The sequence below is a fragment of the Haemorhous mexicanus genome, chromosome 15 (genome assembly GCF_027477595.1).
Source record: "Haemorhous mexicanus isolate bHaeMex1 chromosome 15, bHaeMex1.pri, whole genome shotgun sequence".
In the NCBI taxonomy this organism is placed as follows: Eukaryota; Metazoa; Chordata; class Aves; order Passeriformes; family Fringillidae; genus Haemorhous; species Haemorhous mexicanus.
The window spans coordinates 1973523-1996825 of record NC_082355.1 but is presented as its reverse complement, the minus strand read 5'-3'; the positions used below and the strand labels follow the sequence as shown (position 1 = coordinate 1996825).

The 23303-nt window shown below is 49.1% G+C and overlaps 1 protein-coding gene across 1 annotated transcript in view; it reads right to left on the bottom strand.

Annotated features, from left to right (window-relative positions):
• UBTD2 (ubiquitin domain containing 2) overlaps window positions 1-22580 on the bottom strand; it is a 48888-nt gene extending 26308 nt beyond the window's left edge. Inside the window, exon 1 of the mRNA XM_059860080.1 lies at window positions 22480-22580. Within this exon, the coding sequence (XP_059716063.1) occupies window positions 22480-22549 (70 nt within the window). The 5' untranslated portion in view covers window positions 22550-22580. The remainder of the gene's footprint in view (window positions 1-22479) is intronic.
• Between the last annotated feature and the right edge of the window lie 723 nt (window positions 22581-23303).

Genomic DNA, 23303 nt, shown 5'->3' with positions numbered 1-23303 from the left:
ATCCCTCCCATCCTGGTGGCCTCCTCTGGAGGATGCCTTTGCACAGAAACAGAGTCAGCTCCTAATTCAAAGGAGCAAATGACAATTGCATGGCCCACATCCCCCGACTCCAGCTGCTCCTCGTGTCCCACGCAGAACCCAACAACAATAAACTTTTCAATCCTTTCAAGTGACCACAAGCATTTATTGCTTTTTGTTTCCACGGGATTGCTTCCATGGCACTGCTTCCATTTGCTTTTCAAAGCAGTGCTGACCATTGAGCAGACTGCAGAGCAGCAAGCCCCAGTGTTTACAAAACACCAAGCTTCCTGGCAGAGCCCAGCCTTTCCCAGTCCAAGGCTCAGCTCAGCAAGCCTGGAAGATGATGCTGGGGCAGCCTCAAGCAATGGGGTTGTGCATTAAACCCTGTACATGCTAAAATTCTAAAAACATATGTGGGAAAACACTCCAGCAAGGAATTGTTTCCTTATTAAGGCTCAGCAGCCAGAGCATGACATTTTCAGCCAGACAGAGCAGGACACACTAAAAGAAATTTGGGTCAGTGGATATCTTCTTTTTCCATTCCACTTTAGCTCACATCTGTTTGCATCCACTCAATGGATGCTGATTTGTCCCACAGGGCCCTCTCCTTGTCCCCAGCCATCAATTATGGAAGCAGGTTAAAGGCACTTCCCGCAGCCCCGCTGCAAATCCAGCAGCCCACTCCTCTCCCTGCTTCCCACTCTGCCCAGACAGCACCCAGATGTATTAAAAATTGATTTATCCTCACTCCAGCAGAGGCTCAGATCCTCACAGCCTGCAGTAACTCCTCCCTGGAGATCCCATCCTTCCCACACAGACAGCAGTGATCATGAACCCGGTGATAAATTCTCCTTTTTTCCGAGTTGGAAGGAAGGGTGGTGGAAGAAGGGGACTCTCCAAATGGCTCAAAAGCCAAATCCACTCTAGCAAGCCATCCATCCCAGTACTGAGCCTTTAAACACAACTTGGCTTCAGCACAAGGCAGTATTTAAAAAGATCTTTGGTGTGTTTATCATTTAATAAAAGTGCTTCAAGGATCCCCAAAAAACTTTATGCCTTCCCTGAAGAAATATTCATTATTTATCTCTGTGGATAGATGGGGCAGAAAGGATGAGAGAAACTTATGCCATGTAAAGAAACAATGTGCAAAAAGGCCCAAATATTTCTCTTTGGGCCCATGTTTTAGTCACTAAAGCCAAACATGCAAATTTCTACAGCCAAACTTTCAGACCACATCAAAGCACTTTCCCTTTTCTGTTAACAAGGCTGATAAAGAAACAAACATCAACAGTCTGAACCACTTAAAAGTATTTACAGTGTCAGTTTTCTGTTGCTCACTTTGGAAGGAAATAAGAGCTCAAAAGGAAACCCTGACTTCATTTAAGACCATTCCCATCAGAGGCACCAGCAGCTTGCAGGATCCAGAAGAGAAAGCAGCATCCACATTAAATTTTCATCTTACATCACTTCAACACGAGTAAGAAATTATTAATACCCTGCTGGAAAGCAGGAATTGTTTTCCAAATGCCAAGAAGGAGGCACGTTCCCTCTGAAGCACTGCTCCAGGTCACCCTTCAGCAGAGGCTTGGTATTTTTGGCAAGGGATTTATTTAGAAGGGAATATGGAAATCAGCTCTGGTCCACTTTTCAAAAGGTGAAACATCAGCAGCCACACTCCAAAAGGAGCTAGGTTGTTGTTCCCACAGCTCAGCTGTGCAGGTGGGGCTGTGCATCCCAAAGAGGGTAAGAAATGCACAGAGTTTAGGCTGGAAAAGCCTTCCAGGATTGAGTCCCAGCTGTGCCCCATGCCCACCCTGTCCCCACCCAGAGCACTCAGTGCCACCTGCAGGAACTCCCTGGGCACCTCCAGGGCTGGGGAGCCAAACCTCCACCTCCCTTCAGGTCTGCTTGGAAAGGTGGGGATGGATCAAAGACTGGACACGAACTCCTGGAGTTCTTTTCCACTCCTAATGGTTCTGTTTAATGCCTCCAAGTGCCCCACACCAGTGGCACAGAGGGGCTGTTCCTGTGGGATTTACCTGTTTGCCCTTCACAGGCACACTGCTACCTGGCATCCTCGAGGCAGCTGCTCCTGCCTGCCCCACTGAACTCCTGGCAGGCTGCAAAACCTAAATTTTCAGAAGGAAAAATGTATTTCTGCAATCCTTGCAGACTGTTTTTATCACCTGAATTGTAAATTTCTTTCCCTTCTCCGCAGCTTCCCATCAAAGCAATGAATCTGTAAGGTTATCTCTGCTCCTTATGCAGATAAACCCAGATATTTAAATCAGTTTCTTGACAGAATGTCAAGAAATGTCTCTGTGGAAGTTCTTTGGAGCAGCTGGTGTGTTTGTTATGTCGCTATCACTGTGGATATCACTGTGGATATCACTGGTGCCTCTTCTGAGGGGGACCAGATGAGCAGGAGCAGCTGCTACCACAGGATTCTTCTATTAAAAGCCAATATCCAGCTACACAATCCGTAATTCCTAATTCATACCACCCAAATTACAGCACTCCATCATCAGAGTGGGAATATTTCAGCCCCAGAGGGTTTTGTGTCAAATCAAACGTGGCCAAGCTGAGCCATGGAACAGCTCAGAGCTCTGGAGAAGGGCAGGACTTCCCTCTGGATCTTCCTCCTCCCCACTCTCTGACCAGCCAGGTAACCCTGGATGAGGTTACCTGGAACAGCCCTGAAGCAGCTGAGCTCAAATCTTAATTATCTGTGGAAACACCTCTGCTGCCATCAGCCTTATGTGAGTTTTCCCTCCCACCCCATCCTTCAGACATCTTTCACCTATTCCTAAAAATAAAATTAGGACCAAATTTTTCTGTTCCATCCCTGCGAGTGCTCCACAGTGAATTTCCTCCTTTCCCTTGGAAACACAAGCATGTGTTGCTGGCAGCATTAGTCTTTTACAGCTTTTGGAAAAAGCAGAGGAAACTGGCCCAAGCTGGTGGTGGAACAGTTTCCAGGCACACAGAACCCACCCAGGGCACAGAAAACCCAGGAGGAGCCAGCTGGGTTGGACATGCTCCACCTCAGGCTGGTGATCTCCAGGTTCATCAAGAACAGGGCCTGGCTGTGCTTCCCAATCCCTGCAGAGCTGGGGGAAGATGGACACACAGCCAGAAAGCAGCAGGGAGGGACAGCCCACCAGTGAACACCAGTTAAGGGCAGATACAGGCAAACATCCCAAGATCAACAAGGTGAAATGCTGCAATGGGAGAATCTGGCAAGATTTATTTTATATATAAAATATAATAATAATATATTATTTAGAATATTATTTTGTATTATTTATTTATTATAATGAATAATAAATAAATAATAAATAAATAAAATATAGGGTTTTTTTCCATTTGTCTTGATTAAGAAAATATCCAAGAGATGAAGCCAACTGCTTAAGGGGTGAGAGATGAAAAAGGCTGGGAGTGCCCTGTGAGGAGAGGAGCAGGCATGCCCAAGAGAAGGACCAAAGATCACCACAATCTCTGGATGGGATGCCACCTTCAGGAGCTGCTGTGGGTGGAAAAGATGGGACAGGAGGGCTGGCCATGGAGTGATGAACAGGGCACAGCACAGCCCCAGGGCTGCAGAGGCAGGGAGGAGAACAGCCAGGCTGCTCAGGGCTGCACACACCCCCAGCCCCAGCAGGAGAGGGGATGTGCACCCAGTTGGAGAAACCCCAGCAGTGACCTGAAGGCAGCCAGGAGAAGCTGAGGAAATGTTTTACAAATTGAACCAATGATCAAAACTATTTTCTTTACCCGACTGCTTCCCCGTTGAGGCTCAGCTGCTAACAAAGTATTTTTCTATCAGAAATGAAATGCAAATAACAGTTTGCTACCCAGAAAGTTTCTGTCAGGAATAGTCCCAAGGGCTCCTCTCCCCACAATCACCCAGCACTTCCCTACTTCATCAAATGAGACCCATTTGAAACCCATTTTGCTCCAATTTCCTCATGAAGTACCTTGTAATTTGGTATCAATATCACACAGTTCATCCTAAACATTTTCTCTGCATCGTTTTCCAGTGTAATCCTGAATTACAGAGGTGCTTGGAAGAGCCAGGATAAAGGAAAAGTGCAAAAACCCAGGGAAAACAGGGAGGGAGAAAGGGAAAATTCATTGCATTTAAGCAGCAGACAACTGGAATTACATTAAGCAACACAGGCTTACACAATTTAAATTACATTAAATAGCTCAGGCGTACCCAGCAACGGGAAAATGGCAGAATTTTATCTGTTTATTGCTGATTTTCAGCAATTTTCTTCTTAAGGTGGTTACATTTTTCCAAGGGAAGAAGAGGGTTTTGGGACAGAAGTGGCACTGGACAGTGGCAAAGACTTAAAAGTGAAATATTAGGACAATTAGGCTTTCCTAACAAGGAAAGGAATTAACATTTCTAGGGAGCCTGTGTGAACTTTCCAAATAAATATAGATAGATGGAAAGATAATGCTTGAAACTAAGTCAAGTTTTATGGTTTTTTAGGAGGGTAAAATGAACACTACTTCCCTGGTAGAAATTCAGGTTATACCTTGAAATAGCTGTGTACTAAAGCACCAGGCTGCAGACTCAAAGCAAAATTATAAAAGTGTAGGCAAGGTCTTAATTCTGAGCCAAAGGTGTTAATTCTGAGCCAAGGAACAAACTGTGCAGCTTTTCAGGGCAGCAAAGCCAGCAGAGACACACCAGCACCCAGAAATAACCCCCCAGCCAAGCCCTGAGCAATTTCCCCTTTCTCCCACCTGAAAGGAGGTGAGGAAAGGAAGAAGATAAACACAAAGAGAATGGGATGGAGAGGGGAAGGAGCAGCAGGGCCACGAGGCTGAGCAGCACTACAGGCAGCCTGGTGCTGTGCCAGACACCATGTGCTGCTGCTGAATGATGGATGTGCTGCCTCTGGGGACAAGGGGGACAATCAATCACCGGTGCCACCCCGTGCTCCCAGCCTGGCACACACTGCTGGGCAGGGAATCCTTCCCTGCCTCTCCTCAGTTCTTACCCAACACCAAAAACTGCCCAGAAGAGGCTGCAGGGAGTGAAATGCAAGTTCCTCTGGTAATTCCAGGCAGCTCTGGACAGCTTATCCCTGCCTTTGTCAGCACATTAAACCTTCCCCGAGTCAATCCAGAGGCTTCTCAGTGTGGGAGATAAAACATGAGAGGATGAGGGTGTATGAATGAGTTGGACAAAGAGAAGAGCTGACTCTAATTAGCAGCTATTCCACTGTATTTTCCATTTCTCCCATCATTTTCAGCAGAAACTGCAGAAGAAATCAGGAGATTTCTGGGCACCTCATCACTCACCACTCCTCAAAGGAGCCAGCAGTGTTGCAGCAAGAAATAAAAGCTTCAGCTTTGGAAATGTGAATCTTTGCTCCCTCTGTGGTATTGCAGAGATGCCAGCTCATGCCAGCCCAGCAGGATGTGCTCAGGTGACCACAGCCCTGGGATGTCCTGAGCAGAGCTGAAACCAGGGCAGTGCCCTTTGTCTGACCTGAGGGGGCATTCCCAGCCCAGAGCCAGCTGGCAAGGGGGAACTGGGACTGGATACTGGGAATAAATATTTCCCTGTCAGGGTGCTGGGGCTGCCCCTGCATCCCTGGCAGTGCCCAAGGCCAGGCTGGATGGGCTTGGAGCACCCTGGGACAATGAAAGGTGTCCCTGCCCTGAAAAAGATGATTTTTAAGGTCTCTTCCAGCCCAAACCATCCTTTTTTCCATGATTATTATTTCCAAAAGCTCTGTGGGTACTCCTGAATCCTGCTTGCCCATCCAGGAAGCACAAGCAGAGGATTCTCAATCATCTTGGTTCTCAATTCTCAAACATCTTGGTTCTCAATTCTCAATCACCTTGGTTCTCAATTCTCAATCATCTTGATTAAGCTCATGACACAACAGCTCCTCTGGACACAGAAAAATGTCTCAGGGAGGGAACACCTTTGTGGAGCCACCAGATCCTCAGAGCCTGGCTCAGGGGCAGAGCAGGGATGAGGAGGGCAGGCTGCCAGGCAGGGCACAGCCCAGGGGATGCCCATCTGTCTGTTCTGTCCCAGCACAGGAACCCTGGAGCCCCAAGCTCAGCTTGCCTGGACTCAGGTCCAACAGCAGGAGCTGTAAACCCGGCTCAGAGTCAGCCCCAGCCTCCCAGGGAAGTTCACTGAGGTGAAACAGCTCCAGGGGACAGACATTATCAACACAATTACCTGTCAGCACTGTTGACACTGGAATTTAAACTGCTCCTATCTCTGGCAGATGAATGTTTTCAGCTGGATACAGCAGAGGATAAAGATTTTCCCATCCCCAACCCCCAGTGTGCAAGCACCAAGAGCTTCCACCTGCACCAGCCACAGTGCACAACTGGGCCACCTTTTTTAAAAGCTGTGACAAGAGCCATTAAGGAAGCTGTCAGCAACATGAAAAATATTCTGTCTGAGCCAGGCTGCACAGAGCACACGTTTGCTGTGACTTCTGCAGCCTGTGGCTTCACCTGCAGCTGAGCTTGGCACCAGGGCAGCCCCCCAGCCCAAACCAGAGCAGCACAGAGCAGGCAGAGCCCTGGGAATGCACAGAGCTTATCTGCAAAAAAACAAACCAAAAAAACCCACCCCAGAGCTTTCTGTGTCTCAGCATGAGGAAGAATGCAACTCAGCAACTTCACTTTTAAAGCACTAAAAGCCTTTTGTGGCTCCTGTCCCTTCAGTTCCCAGGGAAACTTTAGACACATCAGATAAAAGTGCAAATTCCTGCCTGGACAACCTGTGCTGGTGCCCTGCTGGGACAGGGCACTGCCCACGGCTCCAGGAAATGTCCAGTCCCAGTTCCAGCTGCAAATGAACAGCTCAGGCTCACCAATTCCCTTCCTCCCTGAGACTGTTCTCCCTCTGACCTCTGCACAACAAGCACGAACTGCAAAAAAAGTGATTTAAAGTTCACTGGGGGCTGACACCTCAGAGCCACTGAGGTTGGAAAAGCCCTCCAAGATCTCCTTGTCACCAGCCCAGAGCCCTGAGTGCCACCTCCAGGGAAAAGGAGCAGCACCAAAACTCTCCCAGTGCCAAGGGCATCCCCACACACTGACAGGGGCACAGGCACTGCCCTTTTTATACCAAGAACTACCTGTGCTTTATTTACAATAATTTCCCAATACCTATCACCTGTGTTAGACAGTCTGTCTCTAAACCAATCCAGAAGTGCCACCAACCCAGCAGAAGATGGAGGACAAGGAGAAGGAGAAGAAGGACAGGACACACCCAGATTCCTCCATCTTGCCTCTTGAACCCCCATTCTAAAAACCCCAAATTCTGCTTTTTCACCCTGTGACAAACTCACTGTCATTCTACTCAAACCCTTGTGGCTTGTAACTCCTCACCCAGCTGAGTTCTGGGTGCTTTGAGCAAGGCCAGGGTGGGGTTTGGCTCAGCAGGGTTTAAAACAAAGCCTGGGAGTGGTGTGGCCAGTGCTGGCCTCTGTCACAAGCCACAGCCCGGCCACACGAGGCCACCAGGAATTCTGAGCTGGGCAAGTGACACAGGACCATCTGTTGGACATCTGGGCTGTGTTTGACACACCACCAGGGCTTCCAACATCAGCAACATTGTCAAGGGAAAAAAAAAAAAATAATCAAAGGCAGCCTTATCTTTCACCCTGCCAGAATGACAAAAAATATTTGGCTGAGGATTTCCTCAATCCCTGATGAGGTGTGATGGTGCTGGAAGCAGCCAGGACACCCTGCTCAGCAGGCCCTCGTGCAGAGGGTGTTTAAGTGTGGGGCTGAACCTTCTGGAGACCTTCTGGATGGTGCCACCACGGAATTTCATTTACTACAACTAAACCCAAAGTTCATAGAGCCATTGGATGGTCTGGGTTGGAAGGGGATCTTAAATCTCACCAGTGCCAGCCTTTGCTGGTGTTGAAATGTGGGGCTGAACCTTCTGGAGATCTTCTGGATGGTGCCACCAGGGAATTTCTTTCACTACCCAAGTAAACCCAAAGTTCATAAAGCCATTGGATGGTTTGGGCTTGAAGGGATCTTAAATCTCACAAGGACAGTTTCCACCATCCCAGACTGCTCCAAGCCCCAACCTTGGACATTTCCAGGGATGGAGCAGCCACAGCTTCTCTGGGAAATCCATTCCAGGGCCTCCCCACCCTCGGAGGGAAGGATTCCTCCCCAGTATCCATCTCTGTCAGAGTGAACCCGTTCCCCCTGCCCTGTCACTCCAGGCTCTGGACAATTCCCTCTCCATCTTTCCCAGGTTTTCCCCTCAGGTAAAGCTGCCCAGGAGGCAGCAGAGTGCTCAGAGCCCACCTCAGCACAGCCAAAATTTGGCTTTGCTGCATGAAACCCATCCAGCACACCCTGCAACCTGGGTAATTCAAGGTATAATGCTCAGGACAGATGGCCAACTCCATTTCCCAGGGATTTTTTGGCTGAACGTGCCACGCTTGCCATGGCACTGCTGCCAGCACAGCAGTCACAAATTCCAGCAGGGAATGACCAAAAAAAAGCCTCCGAGTTGGTGGCTGTTTTTACAATGACCAACAATTAAATTAGCTCAGTTAAAGGATCTAACACCATGTCTTGAATTTATTCCAGTGTCACAGTTATTGGCAGGGATAAAGTTTCACACCAGCCAATTAACTAAATGCACTATTACTGTATCTCATCTGCTTAAGCTCATCAGTTAATTAAGAGCTCAGTGTAAGCTGAAAATAGGAATCTTACCTGACACACATCCCAAACATACATTAACTTAATGATTGCATTTTACACTCCCATATTATGTTCCTCAGGTGCCTGAGGAAAACTGAAAGGCAACTGCTTGGTTTCCAGAAAAGTAAAAGTTGCACAAACATTTCCAGATTTCATCTAAGAAATTGAATTTCTCAGAATGATGCTTGCTGCTTTATTCAGCCCTGTTTTATAGGGTACTTTTTATAGTAAAGTTAATATTTCACATTCAGTTTTGAAATTCAATTCCTCTCAGTTCTCCTGGGCAGTCACCCCCAGGAAACTCCAGCACCCATGCTGGATAAAGCTCAGAATTTAGTGTAGAACACATGAGCAACCTCTTGCCATAAGGAATTCCTACCCTTCAAGTACACATTTTGTTAAGAAATCCACATTTATCCCCGAGTTAGAGGCAAGTAATAACAGATAAGGACATCAGTGGATTGCTCAGATAATTAGAAAGCAATCTAAGCTAAAATGAAAAACGTGCAAGCCTTTGTTGTAACTTGTAGAAATACCTGGATGTCTTGTACATCCAGGGGGGAAAAATCCCCAAACCAACCCAATCCTGTAAATGGGAGCACGTGAACAAAGCAGCCTTCAAACTCCATCCTTTCAAGGCCTTTTTATCCCCTTGGGGATGTTCCTGGGGGGGAAACCAGCCCTGTTAGAGCCTCAAGGATTATTGATGTAATCAGAGAATGGTTTGGGCTGGAAGGGACCTTGAGGGACAGCCAGTGCCACCCCCTGCCATGAGCAAGGACACTGCCACTGCCCCAGGTGCTTCATCCAGCCTGGCCTTGGGCACTGCCAGGGATCCAGGGCAGCCACAGCTGCCAGTGAATCCAACCCTGAGCACTTCCAATCCCCCCAAAATTAGGAAGTGATCAAGGCCCCCTCCTCCTGGCAGAAATGGCAAGCACAGAGAGCACCTTGTGAGCTGGAAGGACCTTGGAGGAGGCACAGCAAACTGCCCTCTTCATTTCAATTGCCGAAATGAAGCGAGATTAAAGCAGCCAGAGCCTTTCCACCTTTAGCAAATTAATCTGATCTCTTTCAGAAGTCCCTGAGCACACCAGGCTTTAGCTCTATTAATGGCCTGAGTGGTGCTTGCTCAGTGTTTCCTACGGACACACAGCCCTTGAGGAACTTCCTTTCAAAGGCAGGGATCACAGAATTTGATTGAAAATGCATTTAATTCTCCACAGCTCAAGGCAGGCTCAGAACTGGCAGCCCAGGGATGGTGTTGGCAATGCTCTCAGCTGTGCCTTGGCCAGCAGGAGCTGAAGCAGGGCTCGGCCATGGGCTGTGCTTGTCTTTCCTAAAAAGCTCCTCACCAGAATGCTCCAGGAGCTCATTTCTCCTGAGGCATCACTGCAAAGCAAGAGCACAGCTCTTCATCAGGACAGATGCACTTTTCCTACTTTCCCCCTTTATTTAAGACGTAATTGATGCAATAACAGATTAAATCAGTGTGTGAAGGTGCTGGGCCCTAAAGTGTCTGCAAGAAAAGTTCTGAGCTCAAGCAGAAGTCTCCATAATTACACAGATCCACGTCTCACCCCTGCTGCCCTTTCTGCAAGGGAAGATAGTTTCAAATTAAGGATGAGAAGTTTGACTGGCAATGAGAATGCATTACTGAAAAGAGAGATTCTTATTTCAGCCATCTGAAAACAGGAGCCCCCCTCTCCCATGGCTCCTCAGGGCAGGTGGGATTATTTGGTTTAGGGAAAGGAACTCCTGAAAGCATTGGGAAAATCAAACCCCAGCACCCAAAGCTGCTGATTTCACTGCAGCAGTGGAAAGGATTCCTAAGAATGGCTGCATGCAAGTCCATGACAAACTGACTAATTACTGTGCTCTAATGAGCAAACCATGCCCAGCAAGTGCTGATTCCACAGCTCTGAACAAAGGCATCTCAAAGCCCAGAGCAGCAGAACTGGGGCCACTTTCAGACCTGAGGATGAGCAGGAGAAAAATGCATTAAAAACTGTTCCCATCTGAGCAGCATCCACACAGCTCCCTGTTAGTAGCACCAACACTGCCTTTAACACACAAGAATCCCTGAAACATCTTGACAGAAAAATGCCCTGTGAGGAAAAGAGCTCCTGATTTATTCACCTTCAACAGAAACCAGCAAAAGTCGGGAAGTTTCAAAACACAAGAAAAGAAAGGGTGCAGATCCCTAAAGCTGAACTGCATGGCAAGAGTCCCCTCAGCCAGCTGGAAAAGATGCCCTGATGAATTCCTAACAATGAAAGGAGGAAGGGTGAATGCAGTGAGCAGAGAGAAATGCACTTTACCAATGGCAGATGAACTCAGCCTGGAAATTTGGCAGGCAGAGCAATCAGATAGTGACAGAATCCTTGAGCAGGCAAACCTGGAAAGAGTTTCAAGGCAAGATTAGATCAGCTGGTAGAATTTCTAAGGCAGAATATTCTGTTTGACACTGCAGTGAAGCAGAGATACAGAAGCCTTTGCCATTCTGGGCTTTGCAGAACTGTTTTAAGCTGAATTGTCACTACTTAATACTTAATAAAATGGATTTTTTTACTTAATAAAATGGATTTTGAACAGGCTCAATTATCAGATCAGGAGCTCAGCATCCCTCTGGACAGAGCTGCCAAGAGATGTTAAAGCAGGACACTGGCAGAAACCAAAACACTTCCTCCCCCACCCCAAAATATCTACAATATTTTCCTAACTAATGTGAGCTCAATGCAAATTATTAACTCTTGGTAATAAGTTTCCCAGCACAATAAGATAAAATGCTAATGTGGCTCCTTCCCCAGTCCTGCAGCACACCAATCATCAGGAAAAACAAGATCAGAGTTAAGAAGAACTGCAGTTGCATTCCTAAGATAAAACACTTTATTTGGGATGGATAAAGCAGGAAAACATAATTTTAGAAAGAAACCTTTGATTTCCCAAAGCAGTATTGTGAAGAAGCTGTGGTAAGCTTCCATTTCAAGAAGTTTAACTTAAAAAATCTTGAGGAAATTTGCTCCCTGAGAACTGATTGTGACTGATCCTGGGATGGAGGAAGGCTGGGATTGGGGAGTGTTTGGAGCCCTCCCACTCCTGTCATGTTAGAGATTAAAAAGAGAATTTTGGGTTCCTGTTTAAGTGGGTGATTGTGTTTTCTCCACTGCTGAGCACCAACATTCCAGAACCCAGCAGATTATTTCAATTTTCAAGCTAAAATTCCCATGATTATTTCAATTTTCAAGCTAAAATTTCCATTTTCAAGCTGCCAGAGTGATAATTTAATCAAAAGCCATGACTTCTCCTCCTCAACTCACACCTAATTCCTACAACACCAGTATTTGGGAGAATTGGAAAGGGCAGAAAACTCCCCAGGGAGCCAGAGCACACAGAGCCCTTGAGATTCACCTCCAACAACAGCAGAGAAGAACCTGTTATGGTTTCGAAAGGTTATTTATGTTATTTAGGAGAATAAAAACCCCAAACACAGTCCAAGTGTTTTTAGAGGTTTACAGAAAAGAATCTCTGTCTACACTTGATTAAAAAGTCTCCATTCCAAGGCAGAGCTCAAGAACTAAAAGCTTATTTACAACCAAAGGATTTTTATTCTGGTGCTGCCTTGTAACACCAAACCACAACAATCTGACAATGCTGCTGCTCCTTTTTTATTCCCAGCTGCCAGACTGAAATCTTGTATTCCCTGCTCTATTTTGCAGGAGTTTCAGATAAAGCCAAACCCGTGCCTGGAGTATTTCTGGAGCTATTTTAGTGCTGTATTACAGGGAGAGCCCTGGATACACACAAGGAATGTGATTTGTTGGGATGCACGAAGGCAGCAAAAAATGGGATTTTGCTGTAACATCCACGTGGGGCCATCCAATCTGTGAGTGACTGGAAGTGTGTGACTTCAGTCAAGCAATAATCATGTGGTTTTCTGTTGAAATTCGAGCTTTTTTGGCACCAGAACTACTTTTAGATCTGGATAAACACACAATGGAGATCTGTGGATGTGAAAAACACACAAAAGAGTGAGAACTCATCTCAAATGAGCATTTCAACCTGTCTCAGGATAATATCCAGTATTGATCAGCACTTCACAGAAGATATTTTTGTTCTAAAAGCACTCATATTTATAGCAACCTGTGTGCTTTTAACGAACTTATGTGGGCACAGAGCAAAAAAAAAAAAAAAATCACAAAAACAAAAATCAGTCTGCTACGTGCTTCGCTGAGCCAAGTCATCACCATGCAGCTCATGAGTGAATAACTCTTCAAAAAAATAAAGTTTAAATAGCTCTGTGACAGCTTTCCTCTCCTTCAGCCCTCCCAGTGCTCCCCCTCAGCTGGGAGCTGTGATTTCCCAGTTCCCAGAGCAGGTTTGGTCATTGCAGGCACTGGGAGGATGGAAATGCCCAGGGAAAGGGAGATTTTGGCTCAGCCTCAGCCATGGGGCAGTGGTAAATCTGGGAATGCTGCCCCTTGGAAGTGGGAAGCACTGGAGTGCTCAGCTGAACATGTTTGACTCTGAAAAATAGAAAAGCTAAAACCTGAGGCATCAGCAGCAGATCCTGTGCTGCTTTAGTGTGAGGGTCTGGGTTCACATCAGGGGATGGGGAGCTCTGCACAGAGCAGGGAGACAAAACAATTCCTGCTCCAGCTGGGCACCAAGGACAAATGATCCAAACCTCAGCCCAGGAGCACAAACCCCGTGGGCTGCAGAGAGAAAAACAAGCAGGGTGGGAGTGCCTGGGCCAAAGCTGGGCTGGGACAATGAACTGCAAGGTGCAAATGGAGCAGAGCTGATCCCAGGGAGAGACCCCGTGCCCGGCCGTGCATTTTGGGGCCATTTTGGGTCATCTTGGGTGCAGCCCTGGCTGGGCTCTGGTGCTGCCCCAGGTGCATCCATGGAGGAGATCCTTTCATAAATCCCTGCTTTATTCTTTAGCTCTGTCTGGTCTGTTCTAGCTCAGCCTTCCCAAGGCATCACTGCCACCAAATTTATCCCACCTGGGAATTCACCCAGCCAGGGAAACTGCACCCAACCTTTGTGTGACCAAGGTGCTTTCCAAACTGTGCTTCCCAAAAAACTTCCCAGCTGCTCTTTCCCCTGGCTTCTCACCCTGGGAGCAGCCACAGCCATGCTTTGGCCTTAGTATAAAGATCTGGAAAGTTCATGAGCAAATGACCATAGGTCATTATATCAGCACACTCTAAATTATGAAGAGGAGTTATATTCCCTTCTCAATCACAGTCATTTGCTCATGAACTTTCCAAAGCATGGCTGTGGCTGCTCCCAGCTTGTTTCCCCTCCCCAGGGTGAGAAGCCAGGGCAAGGAGCAGTTGGGAAGTTTTTTGGGAAGCACAGTTTGGAAAGCACCTTGGTCACACAATGGTTGGGCTCCTATTGTTGGTTCCTACCATAGGTAGGAATGGGATTTGTACCTGCACTAAAACACCATCTAAAATACATTTGTACATTCCAAGATTTGGGTGTCCCTTCCCACTCGGGGCACGTCCCCTCTGAGGAACAGGGATGCAGTGCAATGGCTCAGGAGCATTTGAAAGCTCAATATTCTGCATTAAAGACACTCCTTTGACATAGCCAGCTTCTGTGTGCACCTGAGAGGGAGAAAAACACACCCAGACCCACTGTAAGGCACGAATCCAGCACGTGTGACACAGGCAGGGCTCGGTGACAGCTTCTCCAGGAAATGCTTTGTGCAGCCAGTGCAGGGGAATTAACAATTTTTCCTTAAATTCTCCAGCCAGCCATTATCCTGGGCTTGCTGATGCTCTGCTGCAGGCTCAGGTGCTCCCAAAAAAACCCAAAAACCAACTGGCAGAGAGGAGAAAATGGCATTTGGCAGCTGCAGGTAGCTTCTGCTGTTCTGTAGGTGCTTTTTTACAGAGTCTGTATTTACCCACCCAGGCAGGGAATCACAGGAGATGAGAGCTCTGTGGCAGGGAAATAAAGCAACAAAGTAAATGCCACGGAGAGATTCTTCTGCTGAATCCACAGTGCCCTTCATCACAGCATGGGAGCAGAGCTGGAGCTTCATGACTGGATTTCAAAAATAGAAAGGTAACAAGCTTCCAATCCCAAAGTGCTGTGCTCTGCTTCCGATGCCATTTCAGGCCCTGGGAGGGCTCTCAAAGAGCACACAGCTCCTCTGGGAAAAGGTGAAAAATGCCTCCCTCCAGAATCTGTTGTCTGAACTAAGAGAATTATTTATAGTTGCTACATTTATTATACATTATTATAAACTGGAAGCTGTTATGAGCTATAAAATGTTTATCATTTCAGGGGATGAAAAGTCATTTATTTCTAGAAAAGTGGTGGTAATGCTGGACTGAATATATGTGTTTTAAGAGTAAACTTTCCCTGTTAAACATGTGCAGAGCTGCCATGCTCTGTGTGACACATTTTCCCATTTTAGCCTCTAATCTTTTCCCCCTGGGCACTACCTGTTCTTGCTGCAAACTACTGAAGCATTTTCCACTCCCATTTGTGAAGTGCCTCTGCTTTCATGGCTGAGAATGTGGGGGAAAACCACATGACAGATCATGCAGAAACTCCCCAAATCCCCTCCCTTCCACCTCATCGGCAGCACAAGGATGTCTTTATACACACACAGACAGACAGGCACATATAAAATCCTCCAGCACATCTGAGATTCTCCAGGAGCAAAAAAAAAAAAAAAAAAAAAAAAAAAAAAAAATCAGTGCTTCAGAGCTGTGCCCATCTCCTCCCACAAACGGCTTTCAAGCAGGGCTTTGAATTTTCCTTTTTAAATCCTCTTCACTGAGGAGAGGGGGAGATGGGCAGGGAAAAGGACACTGAGAAAAGGCTGAAGGGAGGAGCTGCTAAAACTGCTCTAATCCACAGCCCCAGCAGCGTTTCTGCTTTGGGAAGGACAATTTCCAAATGTTTTCCACCAGGCCTGAGAGGTCAAGTGGATGTGGAGCAGCTCCTGCAAATTGATAGCATCCAATAATTGCTCCTGCATTTATTACCTGCAGAACCTGCAGTGCCCTTGCATTTCCCAGGGCTGGGGAGCCTCAGATGAGACTGATGGCATTTTAAATGTTTAAGGTAGTCTAAGAAAGGCTCATTCAGCATTTGAGACAGTTTTTAATTCAGCCCTAAAACGGGGACCAGAACAAAACCCTTTCCTGCAGTTTGCTGTGCCCCATCCTTTGTCCAGCTCTCACTTGCATTAAATCTGAGTGGGCCAGGGCCAGCACAAGGCAGCAAATGCAAAATTCAGGTTCCAGCTGAACCTTAAACAACCCCAAGAGAGGTTTTCCCAGCACACAGGTCAAACAGTGCAGTATCAGCTGACATCCTGTGCTGGAGGTGTTTTGCACACCCAGTGGCACCAGCATTCCTGCTGCTTTGGGATGCAGGAGGCTTTGGATCCATCACCTCTCCTGCTATGGATAACTCAGCCTGAAACACTGAATTTCACACCAAACACAACCCCCACGAGAGGGGAAACCTTTTAGTTTCCTAAAAAAAACAAGAAAACAAACCAAAATTAAAAAAAAAAACCTAACAAAACTGTCAGCTCATTTACTTCCTGATTAGTGGAACATTTCTGTTTGTCAACTCTAAACTGCCAGACTACACAGAAGCAGCAGATGAAACTAACTAAAAACCTCAGAGTGCAAGAAAAGTGTTTTATTCTGCAGTCAGGAGCAGGTACAGATTCCAGCTTTGTTATTCCTCCACAGAACAGCCCTTCCCTCCTGAGTTTGGGTGAAACCTCCCCAAGCTCCACCCAGGGCACCTGCAGGTAGGGAAGGTGAAGGGGAAGCAAAGGATCCTCCCTGGCTGGACATTCCACACCCAGGGGATGCCCCATGGACATTTCCCTGCTCCATAAAAATCCTTTTCTGTAGGAGCCATAAGTCATTTGGGGAAAAAAACCCACAAAAATTAAAAAAAAAAAAAAGGATTAACAGATAAAACCCAACTGAAATACTTGCAGCAAATGAGGCTGAATTTTAAGACGGTGAAAGCCAAGGTGGCAAACTGAAAATAATTTGTTTAGAAATGTATCAGGCATTTATACACAGGGTCTGTGTAGAAAAGAGGATGAAGATTGCTACATCACACTCTAAATTGTAAGGAGGAGTTATTTTCCCTTCTCAATCATGCTCATTTGCTCATCAACTTTCCTGATCTTTATATTCTTTCTTTTTTAGAGGTAACCAAAGCAATTAAGGCCAACTTGACCCTTCCTTGGACCTGCAAGAAGACTCACAGGAATTTGCAACTTAACCACGAGGCAAATCTGTATTTCAGGCTTCAACTGTATTAGAATTTGTGACTCATAAATTATATTATTCAACATTCACATGAAAAATAATAGCTATCACATTATTTGCTGCAATGAGAGTGCATGGCTGCTCTGTAGAGTTCATTCCAACTGGCAACTAATAATATTTTCCATTTATCAAAAGTCTCCAAAGCACAATGACTGTTCAATTTATTGTATTTAACATTCAGTGAAGGAGGATGTTGTCGTTTTCAACACTGCAATCCCAAACAGAGAAATTAAAATAAATCACTTCATCTAGAAGCCAAACAAACAATTACATGGAGGAACCAGCCAGAAAGGAAACCAAACAGCTTCGTTTGCCAGCCCTTATTACCAGCAAAAATAACACTTTATTTGGGTTTCTGAGAGCTCCTTTATCACCTGGAAAACAAAAGCCAGTAGTTTACAAATGGCAGGTGTCCCAGCAGCAGTGACAGCCAGGAGAGGAGTGCTGGGGACTGAGTGATCAGGGGCTGGCAGCGCCCATTCCCACATTCTGATCACCCCCAGGAGGCTGTGGCTGCCCAGCCCTCGGGAAATAAGAGTTATTAAAGGCTACTTTTATTCCAAAGCCATGAGAAAACCCACACATAACTCTTGTGGAAATCAGAGACTCCTTTAGGTTGGAAAAGACTTTTAGGATCATCATTAACCCATCGCTGCCACCTCTAAACCACGTCCCCAGGTGCTCCATCTGCACACCCTTTAAATACACCCAGGCACGGAGCAGGAAGGATTTGGAGCAAATTTCAGAGTCACCCTAAGCTTTTTTGGTTATTCCATTAAAAAAAACCCAAAACAAACCATACAAAACACCCCCCAGTAGGACCTAACAGCAAAAGCCAGCTCTGATTTCTGAATATTTTTGCCAGCCCTGTATTCCAGACCAGCAGGAACTACCTGAAATCCAGAGGTGCCTCTTTCGGATGGCAGTGAAAAACCATCCCAGCCTGCACCCAAGAGCTCCAACCCACTGAAAAATCCCTCTGGGAGACTCTTTGTGTGCTCCAGCACAAAAGGGAGGCACCAAATGCTCTTAAGTGCTCAGTCATGAGCTGCTTGTTTAACCCCCCCCTCCCGTGCCAGCCAAGCAGAGCCCGGCTGTATTAGTGCAATTGTGAGCAACAAATCTCACTGCTTAATATGCAAATTCCCCTGGTCAGTCTTGCAGAGAAGCACCATGAAAGCAGTTATTGTGACTTCCAATTAGCCATGTGATACGCAGCCCTGCACAGCACTCAAGGAAAATATTTAAGAAAGTGTTGTCCAGTTGCTGAGAGCAGAGGTGGAGCACAATATTTGCCTTTCTCTGAGTTAATGAAGCTCCAGCACTGCATCAAACTCCGCGGGAGGAACTGAGAGTTTGAATAATCTCCCATTCTGGCAGCCTGATTTCCACTTGGCCCCGTTCTCACTGCTGGGTGATGGGGGCAGCAGGAAAGAAGACAAATTTCAAACAGAATCAGCATCTTTGCTCCCAAGGAAGGGCCACAAGAACTGCAGCAGGCAGGCGAGCATCGTGTCACGGAGAGCTCAGCAGCAATCAGACAGCTGCAGCCAAAATCCTTAATCTGCAATGACTCCTGCTTCCAGCCACTGGATTCCCTGCCTTTCCCTCACCCCACACAAGTAACTGTCTCACTGAACTTCAAAAGTAATATGCAGCTTCTGAGAGGGGGCAGAGTTGCCACGAGAGAATGAACAGGTTCCTCCTTTTCCTTCTCAAAAAGAAACTGAGGAGCCCTCCAGGAAGGACTTGCCTGTGGGATGGGAGCTGGCACAGCTCTGCTGGTTCTGCTCAGCTGAACATACCTGATGTACAGGCACGAGGGCAGTTTTCCAGCAGTTCATTCCAAGCCCAAAGCAATGCCAAAAGCACAAGTGAAGAGGTCACACAGCATGGGGAGGGGCTGCAGACAGATATTCCTGCCCTGCTCTCACCATCCTGCAGGAACTCGAGCACCTTTGGCAGGGCACAGCTGGAAGGGATGCAGTGCTCAGCTCCTGAAACCTCGGGCTGTTAGGTGGGAGACAGCTGAGCTAAAGGGATGAACTGTGTCTATAACCCAATTAATGATGTCCTTTAATGACTCCCCACTAAATCCAGCCAGGCCACCCACCACAGTTTGGTGCTGCTGGGCTACAACACACCGAGCAGGAACTTTTCCTGCCTGTGCCAAACAACGTCCTGGTGAAATGAGAACTTGCTAAAAAGAGCAGTGCTAATGAAACAGCTGGTACCAATCTGCAAAGCCCATTTCATTTCCAGCCCGATGGGCAGAGCAGCATCTGTTAAATTCTTGGGGAGGAACAGCCTCCTCCTGCTCCAGTCACTGCAAACAGAGCTGTGCAATAAGCTGGGCTCTTGATTAGCTCCATCTCACACATGCAGGCACACCTGAGGATCCACACCAGCTCTCCTGACACACACAGGCATCCTGACCTTGAAAAATGCCCACAAGAAGAGACAAAAGAAGCACACGTGGCCAGGACATGCCGTCAGCTCTGCCAAGCTGCACACGAGCAACGGGAAGTGCTGGCCACGGACAAAAACACTGAGGAGAATACAGGGATGTGACAAATCCTCCTCTCAACTCCAATAACACAATTGAGCACGATTTTGCCACTCCCCACTGCCCTGGAATAAATTGAAACTGGGATGAATCAGACTCGAGAGCTGGCTCTGCTCTCACCCAGCATCGCACACAGCCGCTGCTGGCTAATCAAGCTCTTGGGCGCCCACAATTCTCCAGGAAACTTTCCATTCTGAGGAAAAGACAAAGCCTCTCCAAGACAAGTCCATCACTGGCAAGTTAGAATCATCATGTTCCAAAACACCTTCCTAGGATTTCGAAATGTTCTGGCCCCGCTCACAGACAGCGATCTGAAAGCGAATGCAGCGGGTGAGGTCACAACCCCAGAGCCGGAGGAAATGAGCCTCACTTGGGGAACAGGAAAAAGTCATCTCTCTGCACAGGTCTCAACTCCAAACCGTGTTCCCTTCTGCTTCAGCTGGTTCACTGGCTGATGCCACCAGACAAAAGCTCCCTGGAGAGAGCAAGCCAGGTTTCAGGCTTGCTGAGGGCAGGTTGGCAGAATTTGTAAAGCTCGGAATTGGCGCGGGCTGGACTTTGACACCTGGGGAGTCAGAGCTACCCTCAGCTTCATCTACCCCCCCTTTCCTCCTTGTGGAGAGGCAGGAACAGAGCTGTAGCATTACAAAACAGGCTATTGCACACTGGAGCTGATTGTTTAAGACAGTCCTAAGAAGCTCATAATTCAAGTGAAATTTCAGCGCCTCTCACTTTGGCGAGACAACCTTAAGGAACATTACCCTGAGAGCATGAATCAACACGAGCCAGCTGACACGAATTTCACATCTCTTACATCTTGAAAGCCCAGCTGCTGTTGTAATGCAGCAGGCACAATGGGTTATTTAACCCCGGAGCAGCAGAGTGCCATGCCCTGGGAGCATCAGGCGGGGACACAGAAAGCCTGGATGGAGCCTGCCCACCTCACACGCTGCTCTGGGGCGTGGAATCTGCTTCACAATATCACCCAAAGCCCGATCATGTTCTTCTCCTATCTCATTCATTCGATATCACAGGTGAGATAAGAGCAAGGAAATTAAACCCAGCCTATTTCTGTGACATGATCTCACCTCATAACACCAAAGCACATCTCAGGACAAGCACCAGTGGAGCTTTTAATGCTATTTTTTGGTCAAGATTTTGGGGCATGTGATGATTCCTGCTGTTCTTTTCTTTTGACTAGTCCATTCTGCTCAGCACTATTGCAGGATTTTACTGGCTGGTAAATCTGCTTAGTACAGATGCATTTTTAGGTAACCCACTCCTTCTCTTTTTACTAATAGAGTAAGGAAGACTCACGCTACTCAAAGCTATAAAATTCCTTTTAATGGCACTGATGTGATTAAATCCACAGGAGGTTGTGGAGCCTCCCTCTCTGCAGACATTCCAAACCCACCTGGATGTGTTCCTGTGTCACCTGCTCTGGATGACCCTGCCTTAGTAGGGGGGTTGGACTGGATGATCTCCAGAGGTCACTCCCCAACTACTGGGGTCCCCAACCCCAGGTATTCTGGGATTCTGTGAAATCCCACACAGCTCTTAGCAGCTGGAATTCTGATATGTCCATGAACTCTGTATCTGGCATGAACCAGCAGATGGTTGGTTCAGATACAACTCCAAGTGCTGCATATTTTAACATTATGGAATGACAGCAAAGCCACTGATGGAAAGAACACCCATCAGCTGGGACATCCGAAATAAAAACCAGACTGATAAATAACATTCTCTAAAACAAAAACCTAGATCAGCCATTCTCCTCCTGAAATCTGCAGACCCTGCATGTGTGAGGACTACCTATAAGTCAAGTGTCCTGTTGGCAGGCTGACTTTAAATGACTATAAAACACACACAGCTCAGCTGGAGAACATCAGGGCTCCACAAACCTGAGAGGGTTGAAAAAGCAATCATGCAGGCATTTAGCTGGAGAGAAACAGGCCGGTGAAAGGCTGCTGACACTGCAGCAGCGTTTGCACGCTGGCTTTGCTCCCCAGGTCGGGCTGCGCTCGCAGGGACCACGCTGCTCCATCCCTCCAGCATCTCCAGCCGCCGCCAACCGCTCCGCTCTCACGGGCGGAGCCAGGCACCTCTCCCGGCCGGGAAACAAACCGGGGCCCCGCAGCACAGCCAGGATCTGAGCGAGCTGAGGAATAATTTTCCGCAAGGAGCGGAGCCCGAGGAAAACAAACTTCGGGAGCCCCGGGCAGGCCTTTTCCCCAGCCTGGCTTTATTTCAGCAGGGGCCGCGTCCCTGAGCCCCCCGGCACTGCCCGGCGAGACAGCCCCGACACTGCTCCCCGCTACGGCCCGGCCACGGAGCCGCGGCGGAGCCCCCGGTACAGCCCCCGGTACGGCCCCGGTACGGCTCCGGTGCAGCCCCCGGTACAGCTCCGGTACAGCCCGGCACGGCCCCCGGCACGGCCCCCGGTACAGCCCGGTACGGCCCCGGTACAGCCCCCGGTTCGGCCCCCGGCACGGCTCCGGTTCGGCCCCCGGCATGGCTCCGGTTCGGCCCCCGGCATGGCTCCGGTTCGGCCCCCGGCACGGCTCCGGTTCGGCCCCGGTTCAGCCCCGCTACAGCCCGGCACGCCGGGGCGGCGGAGCGGGCGGGGGCTGCGCCCTGGGGCAGCGCCCGCCGAGCACCGCCGGCCCCGCCGGCCCGGCAAACTTCGGGCGAACGCGGGGCAGAAGCCGGGGGATGGCCCGGGGGACGATCCAGGCCAGCGGCCGGCCGCGGCTCCCCCGCCCGCCGCAGGCCCCGGCCCGCAGCGCCCGCCCCGGGGTCCCCCCGCGGGCCCCCCGACCCGGCGCCGGCTCTCACCTCCGGTGCCGTCCGAGTTCTCGTTGAGGCTGCCCGAGGAGTCGTGGTGGGAGCCCACACACCCGCCCATGGGGCCCGCAGACCCGCCGCCGAGCCGCCCCCCGCCCCCCTCCCCTGCACCGAGCTCCGCCGCCGGCCGGGCAGGCGCGATGGCTCCGGAGCCGCCTCCCCGCTCCGCAACACCGCCCCCGGGGCGCGGCCTGCGCCCGGCCCCGGCCCCGCCCCGGCACCGGCACTGGGACCGGCCCCGCCCCGGCACCGGCACCGGCACCGGCACCGCCCCGGGACCGCCCCGGCCCCGGCACCAGGACCAGCACGGAGACCGGCACCGGGATGGGATCGATACCGGAACCGGCACCGCACCGCACCAGCATTGGCGCCGGCACCGCACGGCACCGACACCTCCTCCGGCCCGTGGCACCGCCCCGGCACCGCACCGACATCGACACCGGCACCGCCTCTGGCCCGCGGGACCGCCCAAATACCGGCACAGGGACCGGCACCGGGACGAGAACCGACCCAGCATCGACGCCGACACCGGGACCTCCTGCGGCCCTCGAGAACGTGCCGGCACCGATACCGGCACAGGGACCGGCACCGGGATCGCCTGTGGCCCGTGGGACTGACCCGGCACCGGCCCCAACACCGACCCTGGCACCAGGCTCGGGACCGCCCCGATATCGACACCGCCCCAGGGACCAGCCCAGCACCGGCACCGGGATGCGGGGCCACACCCGAGACCCCAGCCCGGGCGGGTCCCGCGGCCGCGGGTGCCGGGCTGTGTTTATTCCCCGCTCACTGTGTTTATTCCCCTCTCACTGTGT